The 11,825-nt window shown below is 41.6% G+C and overlaps 1 protein-coding gene across 6 annotated transcripts in view; it reads right to left on the reverse strand.

Annotated features, from left to right (window-relative positions):
* slc8a3 (solute carrier family 8 member 3) overlaps positions 1–11,063 on the reverse strand; it is a 117,877-nt gene extending 106,814 nt beyond the window's left edge. For all 6 annotated transcript variants that reach the window (XM_030719462.1, XM_030719461.1, XM_030719458.1 and 3 more), the window contains exon 1: positions 9,469–11,063. In XM_030719462.1, the coding sequence (XP_030575322.1) occupies positions 9,469–11,048 (1,580 nt within the window). In that variant the 5' untranslated portion in view covers positions 11,049–11,063. The remainder of the gene's footprint in view (positions 1–9,468) is intronic.
* Between the last annotated feature and the right edge of the window lie 762 nt (positions 11,064–11,825).

An 11,825-nucleotide genomic window follows, 5' to 3' on the forward strand; every position in this document is an offset into this window, starting at 1 on the left:
GTTTCCCTTGTAACTGGATGTAAACTATAATGAAGCAAAAACAAAAATGCCATAAAACAACTTCAACACTTTACCAAAGAAAACAAAGTCTGCCTGCACCCTGAGGTGGCATTAAAAACACAAAGACACATTCCAATTATTGAAAGAACACACACTATGAGGCTAACATGAATAAAACAACAGAAGCACAGTGTAAAATATGATTAGCTGAGCTGGAGAGGATCCTGGCTGTGTGAGAGCGCTGGCTGCAAGGTGGTAAGGTAAACCTCATGGGTCTATTCCAGGATGTCTGGAAAAGTGCTGGCAGGACAAAAAGCTGAGTGGTCAGCAGGATGAGGATCAGTGTGGACATGTGTTCTGTCAGTCATGACACCCAGAGGAGGTTACAGCGACACATTCCAAAGATATTAAGGAAAAAGTTTGGGTGAGGGGATTTGGGGGAGGTGGAGGGAGTGGGTGTTCATCTCATCATGAGCACAATGCAACCCCCCAGTGCAATGCTATTTATATATATAAATAGCAACAGATTGGGGGTTGCATTGTGCAGGTTTACAAGCACAGAGTCGTGCTCATAGAGGCGTAACTACAGTGGCAATTACTTTAGGTGATTCAGGTCTGTCTGCTGCACACCACTCATTTGTTTATGAATCTATTGGTGCCTGGTTAAACAGCCATCTCTCTGGGGGATGAAGCATCTCCACTTCACAGCTGTGTTATCTTTAATGGGTCAAAGGAAACAGAAGCCTGCATTTAATATGCTCGGCAGCTTCATACCAGTGGCTCCCAAGGTGAAGATAAGAACGCCCACCCCACACACCCCAAGGGTCACAATGTTTTTTTAAGGAGTAGTGTTTATGCCTCAAAATATTTTTTACTACAATTAATATTTCAGTAATTTTCTTGATTATTCATCTTGTCAAAAAGGTGTTTGCCAGTTTGTTTACAGAATTATTTTTTTTTAAATTCCATCAGAGATTAAAGAGTCTAAGGTGACTTCTCCAAAACACATTCATATTCCTGTCAGGAAAGCTGCCGGTAACCATTTTTCTTCAATAATTATTCAAACTCAGGGACTCTATTTTGAGAATAGTTGCTGAAGCAAGTGATGATCAACCAAACTAATGTTTGGCAAATAGGTAAACAATAACCAAATCTGATTTTAACTTCACTTTGGACTGTGCCAATCATGGTGATGATAACACACAGGCCTAGACACCAGTGTGGCAACCACCAGTTGTGAGAGAAAAATTTGTATTCCTTAGTCGGTTGTGAGTGGTCGCTGGAGGTTGGTGGCAGTCGCATGGACGTGATTGCTGGAATCCCAGTCACGCAGGTCTACAGATTGGTCTGTTGATCCCCTGGCAACCATCTGTCACTATGGAAAAACCAGTATTCCCCAACCGGTTGCCAAAAACCTATTTTTGATTCCTTTGTTCGCTGGCATATTGGTGCAGTTGTAGTTTGAATGGAAGTGGTGGACTTGTCTACAAACACTGTCCGGCTGCTCTCTGAGCTGTAATGAAACTGTGAAAAGTGCAATGAAAACCGGAAATGGAAACTGCCTTCAAAATAAAGGTTGGAACTTTTGAAACATGTTGCCTCCAGCTCTGTGGCACAACCTTTACTTTGAAGCCTAACCTTCTCCATTTCTGGTTTGCATCTCACTTTTTTACATTTTACTACCACAGGTCAAGTAGTTAGCAATTATTTGCAGGCAAACATGAAAAATACAGGCAACCGTAGCTGCTAGCAACCAAAGCAAGCACTGGCAGCATTTTTCATCCACTGACAGCCAGAAGCCTCCTGGAACCACTGCCAACCAGTTGGGGAAAACACACTTTCCCCGAGCAACCAGTGGTCATGTCCAGTACGACAACTCTTACTGGGCAACTCTTGAGCAATGTGCGCATGATGTTATGTGAGAAATTTTAACAGTGCACCATTACTACCCATTTGGTACCAATCTTTGTACTTTTAGGGTACTATCAAAATTACACCGGTACTAAAGAGTGGTAATTAATTAAGCAGTTGGATAAGTTGTTGTCAGTGAAATGGGGCTTTTTCACTGTGTTCGATGATGCTGAAATTTCTCATCAGCATGCCATTTACAGTAAACTTATGTGAGATAGTATGAGTGAAACCTTAGTATACAACCATAACCAATATCTATTTAACATTCCTGTTAAACAGGCAGTACGTAAACACTGTGACAGTAACGTCAGCACCGCAGACATGTGGCGGCATGTGTGGTGTGCAAAATGTAAATCAATAACAAAACTTTTCAATTGAAAAACATATACCTATTTTTAAAGAGAAAATTTTGGATTTATTTTTTCAAAATGAGCAAAGTACTGAAAAAAGTACCTGAAATTTGGGTACTGGTACCAAATTTCAGGTAATGGTACTTGTATCTATTCAAATGCAAAAGCTACCTAACCCTACTACTCAGCCGCACAACTTTACTCTGGTATTTTCTGTAAAATACTGATGAATATCTTCTAAAATATTAATTCAGGAAACATACACTCATCACTCAAACAACCTGAGAAGGGAAAAATCTTTCTCATGTTAAATCAATTAGTTGGTTAATTTTTCAGTATGAATGTACTGATCAGCCAAACACAGGTATTGGCTGATATCTCAGCCTTGTCAACTTAGATCCATTTAGGATGACATTTATCAAATAAAGTGGCCAGATTTGTGTCGCTTTAGGGCTTAAAAGGCTTAAATTCAATTTTTTTTTTTTAAATCTTTGTTTCCCTGGCACTAGGCAGAGATATAAATGAGAACATAAATAAGAAGAAAAGACCAGTCCCTGCACTGGTTGTCCACTAAATGTTATTTTTAGTGTTTTATTAATTGGCTTAAAATTTCATATTATGTGCATCGTAATCAATTAGTTAAATAAATAATAATAATTAAATGATTCTAATGTTTTAACAAATAAAATGTTTCTGTTTTAGTGCTGTAAATTAAATACACTGCTCAAAAAAATAAAGGCAACACGTAAACAAAACTATAACTCCAAGTAAATCAAACTTCTGTGAAATCAAACTGTCCACTTAGGAAGCAACACTGATTGACAATGAGTTTCACATGCTGTTGTGCAAATGGAATAGACAACAGGTGGAAATTATTGGCAATTAGCAAGACACACTCAATAAAGGAGTGGTTCTGCAGGTGGGGACCACAGACCACTTCTCAGTACCTATGCTTTCTGGCTGATGTTTTGGTCACTTTTGAATGTTGATGGTGCTTTCACACTCATGGTAGCATGAGACGGACCCTACAACCCACACAAGTGGCTCAGGTAATGCAGCTCATCCAGGATGGCACATCAATGCGAGCTGTGGCAAGAAGGTTTGCTGTGTCTGTCAGCGTAGTGTCCAGAGGCTGGAGGTGCTACCAGGAGACAGGCCAGTACACCAGGAGACGTGCAGGAGGCCGTAGGAGGGCAACAACCCAGCAGCAGGACCGCTACCTCTGCCTTTGTGCAAGGAGGAACAGGAGGAGCACTGCCAGAGCCCTGCAAAATGACCTCCAGCAGGCCACAAATGTACATGTGTCTGCACAAACGGTTAGAATCCTAGTCCATGAGGATGGTATGAAGGCCCGACATCCACAGATGGGGGTTGTGCTCACAACACAACACCGTGCGGGACGCTTGGCATTTTCCAGAGAACACCAGGATTGGCAAATTCACCACTGATGCCCTGTGCTCTTCACAGATGAAAGCAGGTTCACACTGAGCACATGTGACAGATGTGACAGAGTCTGGAGACGCCGTGGAGAGCGATCTGCTGCCTGCAACATCCTTCAGCATGACCGGTTTGGCAGTGGGTCAGTAATGGTGTGGGGTGGCATTTCTTTGGAGGGCCACACAGCCCTCCATGTGCTCGCCAGAGGTAGCATGACTGCCATTAAGGTACCGAGATGAGATCCTCAGACCCCTTGTGAGACCATATGCTGGTGCGGTTGGCCCTGGGTTCCTCCTAATGCAGGACAATGCAAGACCTCACATGGCTGGAGTGTGTCAGCAGTTGCTGCAAGATGAAGGCATTGGAGCTATGGACTGGCCCGCCCATTCCCCAGACCTGAATCCGATTGAGCACATCTGGGACATCATGTCTCGCTCCATCCACCAACGTCACGTTGCACCACAGACTGTCCAGGAGTTGGCGGATGCTTTAGTCCAGGTCTGGGAGGAGATCCCTCAGGAGACCATCCACCACCTCATCAGGAGCATGCCCAGGCATTGTAGGGAGGTCATACAGGCACGTGGAGGCCATACACAATACTGAGCCTCATTTTGACTTGTTTTAAGGACATTACATCAAAGTTGGATCAGCCTGTAGTGTGTTTTCCACTTTAATTTTGTGTGTGACTCCAAATCCAGGCCTCCATAGGTTAATAAATTTGATTTCCATTGATGATTTTTGTGTGATTTTCTTGTCAGGACATTCAACTTTGTACAGAACAAAGTATTCAATGAGAATATTTCATTCATTCAGATCTAGGACGTGTTATTTGAGTGTTCCCTTTATTTTTTTTTTTACTTCATTTGGGCTCTGAGTGTTAATCAGGGAAGACTTTTCACTGTTTTTACTGAGATTTTGTAATCCATTAATTGATTAGTAAAAGAAAAGTGACACAAATCAATAAATGGTAACTGTTAGCTGCAGCTATAAATGATGGATGTAGATGCCCACTGGTCACTAAAATCCTGTTAAGACAACTCAGCCTGAGTGTTTTTTTTGTCTGTACCATCCTGAAATGTCTACCTGTTAAATTTGCCTAAATTATTAGGAAGTACTCTTTAAGTCAGAAGTTATCATATAGCTTTGACCACCATTTAAGAGGCATAATATAAGAAGCTTATGTTATCTTGATGAGATTCATACCTGTTGGGTTGGAGCAGACTCACTGGCACCAATAAATGTGAACTATGAGAATTATTGTCTGGCTAAGAAGTGAAGTGATGTATTCCAGAGCTCCAGATTAGGACTCTAATAAATTTCCAGTCTGGTTGATAACAATGGGACCGAAGTGTGTCAAAAGAGACTGAAAGTCAATGCCTCATAAAACATGAGGAGAATAAAAGGAAGAGCTTAAGAGCAGAAGCATTATGTGATCTAATTGTCTTATAAGGCGTCAAAAATACCCTGCACTTTAGACTCTGCCCTCATTTAGTTGTCACAATTAACAATGAATTAGCATCAGTAACTGTTTTATATGCATGCCAAACAGGGAATACTCCTGCAAAATGGAAATAAACTGAATATTTCCTCTGTCGCATATGAATGTGAATGCAAAGGAGGCAAATAATGTCATGTCAGGAGCATGAAAACGGCCCTGAGGAGCGCTTTCAAGGCAGTAGAAGAAACATCATTGTAATTATGCCTTTAGTGAATATTCTACACATTCATCCCCTTTGTTTTGTACATGGAAATGTTCTCATGAATCTTCTGGTATGCTTCTGGACGAAGCTGTCACTTCCACTGCTCCTCTCTGTCTTTTTTAAGGATGCACACAGAATCTAATTCATCACTATCCAAGTGTAATTATGGAAATTTCTGGAGATTTGTTGGGGGTTCTGAAACAGCAGTCTGCCATTCTACAAAAGATCCAATAGTCTCTGCAGAGAGAAGCAAAGATTTCCATATTAATACTGGAGCGTGTTGATGCACTTGGGCAATTTTCATTATTTTAACTGCTTAACTGAAAAATCATGTAAAATGTGTCATTACTTTATACTAAGTACATCAATCAACATTGATGGTGTTCGATATTTACAATGTTTCAGGCTGTTCCTTCACAACAAAAGCCTTATTTTGTAGCCTTTACTTCAGTATGAACTGATAGATATTATGACTGCATGACTGCACAAAAATAAATTTCTTGGTCATTTACTTAGTTTTCATTAATTACCACATAATTCCTTCCTTAAAGTGCACTGCCTCTTCTTTCCACTGCCACTGAAAACGTTAGAATTTATATTTACCACTGATTCAAAAGCCAGAATATGATTTTAGGGCTTGCTAAAAGGATCAAAGGTGAGACACCTTGACTTTTTTCCCCTGTCCTTAATCTTTGCTTCACAATTCATTGCCAAGAATTGTTACAAATTTTCACATCTTTGGTGCATGTATAATACACTTAGGCTGTGTTTCAGGAGGTGTTTTGGCAATTCATTTAGCTCCTTCCTAGTTTGAGATGAGTTTGAAAGAGAGGATGCCAAACATAAGGCTCATGGGGCCAAAAGCAGCGTGCCAAAAGGTCCAATTCTCCCAAACTGAGCAGCTTTGCAAAGTGAAGAAACTACAGAGAATGCATTAGCAATTCCAATTAAAAAGAAAATACATTGAGATTTCTGATCTGCTAATAGTGCACAGGAAGGAAAATGTGTGGAAAGTTGAAAGGGATCACAACAAGCTGTTTGAATCATAGAGAGGTGAAATACTATTGCTGATGAGTTCTAAAATCCTCTTGAGTCAGGAAGTGCCAAACTGATATTTGGATAGGTTGTCGGTCCAATACTCACCCAAAAAGATGGGTCGGATACTGGTGACAATGGGCCAAACCATTCAGTTCAGTTTTATGCTGTTCTGTGTTTACTTCATCACTGGACAGCAGGAGCTATTGGCAGAGTTAATGTAGCATGGAGGAAGCTAACAGCAGAGGGACAGCAGTTTGGAGGTATTTCATGCTGCTCCTCCAACAGCTTCTATCTGTATGTTTGCAAAGATTTTTCACTTCACTGCAAACTGTGGTCAAAGTGAGCTGACATGAATGAAAAGATCCAACTACAGGATGCTTTCTCTCGCTCAGTCTTGTTTACTTTCACTCTCCGTACATTCAATCTGAGAAGAACCTTGGTTCAGCGTAACACTTGGTGAGGTTTTATTACACTATTTATAGCAACATAAGGTGTTGTCAACAGGATTAAATATTATTTCACTACAGCTGCCACTTGTCAGCTCCACACCTGCCCGGGATCAACAAAGTATCTATCTATCTATCTATCTATCTATCTATCTATCTATCTATCTATGCTGTTTAAGAATGATTCATGGTCTCTTCATCACAGTGAGGAATACAGATTATTAATATTATAATCTAATATAATAATGAATACTAATACTTTGTACACAACTCAGGTATCAGTATCAGATCAGCCTTGGGAACAACCCTTTGTAGAGTCACAGTTTTCTGCAAATTGCATTGCATATATACCAGGATGAAATATGGAAAAACTGAGACATAATACAAGTTATTATGTGTTGGTTTTACCTGCCAGGCCAACTTGACCTTATATTAGGCTGCATGTGACCCAAGAACTAATATAGCCTTTCATTCTGTTACACTGGGTGATCCATAACACTTTCAAATCTGACCATTATATACAGCTACAACTAGAAGACAGGTAGCTCAGCTGAAAAAACTGAAAACCCAGGTAAAGGTTACCCTAGCTCCATCCACCATTATGTTAATCCAGATCCAGATTATTTAATCCATTCGATACAAAGGTGGATTATAATGAGTAGTTGTGAGTTTTACAAATGCTGGTAGAGTGATTTAGTTACATTAACCCCACACTCATTTCTCCTTGAAGGAAATTTTTTTTTCAGAATTTCAAAAAAATTTTAATTAAAAACTTATTCAAGAAAATTTCCAGAACATGTAAAACTGTGACAATCATGTCACAGTGGGTTTTCCAGACTTGCAGGCTATACGGATTCTCATTCTTTCTCCAGACTGTTTGCATTTTAATATATAACATATATAACGAGGAAAATGGCCTGACTGCTTTTACAACATGGTTTGTACTGTTTTAAAGAAGTGTTTACTAATTCTACTTCTAACACATGACTAGTCTTTATAAATTTCCAGTGTCATGCACTCATTTTGGAGCTGTGCTGCACTGTAAGAAGCTCGCAGCGTGATGCTCAATACAATGAGCAAATCGATACGCTAACATTCCCTCACAATGCCTACAACATCGCAGCAGTCTCTCTCCACATCTCTCCCATAGCAGCCTTCAAGCGCAGCTCCAAAAAAGCATCTCTCACATAAATCAAGCAAAAGCCTGAGATCTCAAAAGGCCCCAAGAGCATGCTGATCACCCCCGACAATCACCACCACCCCCACCCCTCCGGTCCCCTGGGCTGCCTCAGCCCTCAGGAACCCACACCCTGGAGCACAGACCCTGCCAGTCAGCCACGGCACGCTGAGAGGGTCCTGACTGTGGCGGACGGGAATGTCACATACGCATGTCACTTTGATTCAGTGCCTGTAGACCAATATGTGAGAAGCAAGCGGATGCAAGCTGTGAAATAAACAAATCAATATTTTTTTAAGAGCCACAGTTTTGTTTACAAGCCAGTATCCTGGAGAAATGCTTTATATATATATATCTAAAAAAAAAAAAAAATACAGAAGTGTCATACAATTTATGGCCCTGATAAAATCTGCTACAGTATAGTATATTGTTGTTAATGCAAAAAATGCCAAAAATGCCCACTCATTTGTAAGTCTGTTTTTTTGGTGCAATATTGTACACAGATGGTACAGCTGACAAGGCTACATAACACACACAATTTACATAAGTGTACTACCTAAATTCAAGGGGTTTTTTTTATTCATGGATGCCTCGAGGACTCGCATCACCATGTCTCATCATGCCACAGTCTACCTGTTAATCTAAAACAATGCTGAAGATTTAATTTTCTCTTTTAATATCTGTTTCCATTCATGTTTGTTGACGTGGAGAGACACAGAAACAATAAAAAAAAAAAAAAAGAAAAAGAAAAGAGCAAATCCCAGAGTGTGGCAAAACAAAAGCAGAAAGGATTAGAGAAGCTTCGGGGTGGGGGTGGGGGGTTACTTAAGGACTTCCTGTTTCCACGGTTGTGTGACGAATCCAAAAGTTGAATCCCTATTGCATGTGACACATGCAGGATTGCTACCAAAGCACTCTGATGACAGCAAAATCTCCTGACAGGAAAACAAGAGGATATAGAGTGCATGCTCAGATGAGAGGATACATCACCTAACCATGTAAAGAAAAAAGCATTTAAAGTTCACAGAGTGATGTGTGCACACTGCACTGAACAGGCTGTCAAAGTATGCTCCAAACTAAATGATGTCAACAGGCAAAGAAGACAATATCTTTGTTCAAAGCAAATGGTGGATGTGATGAGTTTCTGACAGAGTGTTGAATATCTTTGAAGCTATCATACATACTGTACTATTTCTAGAGCGGTATACCAACATCAAACTGCAAAAACAGAACACAAATTAGTGGTTCCAAGCTGAGGCTCACCCAAACTTTCCATGACTCCTCAATGCATTTCACTCTGAATAAGCTTGCACAGTGAAAATCAGACAATAACCTATAAAAATACCAAGAACAAACTAAGAAAAAGCAACTGCCCCCCCAACCATGAAGAGAAAATGTTGCTGCCTTACCAGGTTTCATCATTTTTGAACTCAAGCTCTCCATATGTGTCCTCAAAGTCCTCTCCTCCCCCTTTGGCGAGTCCCTCTACCGTGCGATAAGGCACGATGACCGTCCCCCTTGCTCCAGAAGTCCTCAACACTTTGACTTCCATGATACCAATGCTCTCACTGACATGGACTGAGTTACTCTCAAAGGTGAAGATGCCCGAATGATCGTCATCCAGAATGGTCACAGTGGCCACAGTGGGGAACCCCAACACAGCCTTTGGATATGGGAGACTGTTGGGGGACAACACTTCATCCTCAGTTTCCAAGACGCGCAGATTACTGAGGCGCACAAAGAAGTGCTCATCCTCTTCAAAGATGTCGTCATCTATGATGCCAATGCTTATTTCCTTGATCATCTCTCCTGGTTTGAACACTACCGTACCCTCCGTGAACTCATAGTCTGCCCCTGCATTAGCTGAGCCATCCTCCGTCTTATAATCCACGTAGATAGTCTTATTGATGTCACCTCCCTTTCGAGTGATGGTCAGAATAACGGCCCCGCAGTTCTCGAGGCACTGGTAGACAGCAGGCTCAAAAGCAATCCGGGAAACGTACTCTTCTGGTTCCTCCACATGCACCTCCTGCACACTGGCACTCTTTTTCGCCTGTTCTGCTACATGTTTCTTCAGGATATTTCCAGCACCTGTCATCATGCGTGTAGCTTGAATGCGGTAAAAGGCACGGCTCTTTTGCTGGTGCGAGAGAGCGTAGTAGTTGGCCATCTCAACCAGCTGATCCAACTCTTTCTCCGGGTGCTTCTGCTTCAGGTCTTTCAAGATCCGAATCATATCACGTCGTGACTCGTCTACCTCTTTGCTCTCAATCAGACCAATCAGATTGCTGGTCGCACCTCCATCCATGAAGTGAGAGTTAACCATCTTGCCGTCCATTTCAATCCCCTTGGAGCGTTCAGTCTCGGTCTCAATGATGACGCCCCTGTGTTTTTCAGCACGATACTTCTTGTGCATGAACTTATAGAAGAGCAGGCGTCTGTCTGCCACCCATGCAAGGAGTACACATATGGGGAAGAAGGCCAGTGTGACTAGACCCTCCCAGACCTGGACTTCATTGGGAGAAAACACAGCAAGGATCATGTAGAGCCAGATATAGGCAAAGATACTCCAACCTGCAGTGACAAAGAACACTCTGAGGTGCTTGACTTTGCGTACCTCACCTTGGGGAATAACAGACACGCAGAGGCCAATGATGACAAACATATTGAAAGCTGCGCTGCCAACGATTGTGGAGGGCCCGAGCTCACCAGATTTGAAGTCATGTCCACAAACCTCAATTACAGAAAGAAGGATCTCAGGAGCTGATGAGCCCAAGGCCATGAGAGTAAGGTTGGAGACCGTTTCATTCCACACACGGATTGTGGTGGTGGTTGTTTCCCCATTGGGCCTTTTAATAACAATTTCTCTCTCCTGGGAGGTGATGACCTCAATGGCGGCCATAAAACGGTCTGCAATGATGGACACTCCGAGGAACATGTAGATCAGTGCCACGAAATAGACAATGACCCGTGCGATCTTGTCTCCCATGGAAGGATCCTCGGGATACCAGATGGGCAGGATAATCCCTGTTTGACACTTTGTGTTCCCTTTGCAGGTGCCATTGCTGGGGCTGAGCAGAGGGCTCGGAGTGGTCCGGGCCTCTGCACAAAGAAAGGCTACAGCCACGGAGACCAGCCCCAACCAGAGGCAGGCTGAAGACCCTGGTTTTACAGACTTTGAACCCTCCATGCACCCTCCTTCGTCTCAAGGGTCCTTACCACACTGATGGCCCCTCTGGGATCCAGCACTGGGCTGTGTCTTTCCTCCACCCACCACCTAAACATACCAGAGAGAAACAAGAGATATTATACAGTTTAAGAACGGAAGATTTTATCTTCAGCCTTGCAAAGCTACTGTCCCATATTGCTTTGTAAACTTTGTTTTCTGTTTCTTTATTGCTAGAATACAGAGTACAGTGCATTCTCAGTAGTTACATAATAATTTAATATTTAATGTAATGACATAATGGAAGGACTATCCAACCTCAGGGTATTTTCACATCATTTTAAACTTCAAGTGGTACAAGTGTGTAAGACTGTATTTGCATTTCACGGGGAGAAACAAACACCGACTGAAGCAAGAAAAGAATTTCTTAATTTTAAATGAGTGCAAGAATTCAAATTTATCCATGTGTATGGCTTAATTGGGTTTGTGCTTTCTACTTTACAAACAGGATTTTCACAAGACCTTTATGTTATCTCTGAAAATGCTCAGCAATTCAGGTCAGTAAACCACTCTGTGAGAAATGTAGATAACATTAGTTTA

This window comes from Archocentrus centrarchus, chromosome 22 (genome assembly GCF_007364275.1).
Source record: "Archocentrus centrarchus isolate MPI-CPG fArcCen1 chromosome 22, fArcCen1, whole genome shotgun sequence".
In the NCBI taxonomy this organism is placed as follows: Eukaryota; Metazoa; Chordata; class Actinopteri; order Cichliformes; family Cichlidae; genus Archocentrus; species Archocentrus centrarchus.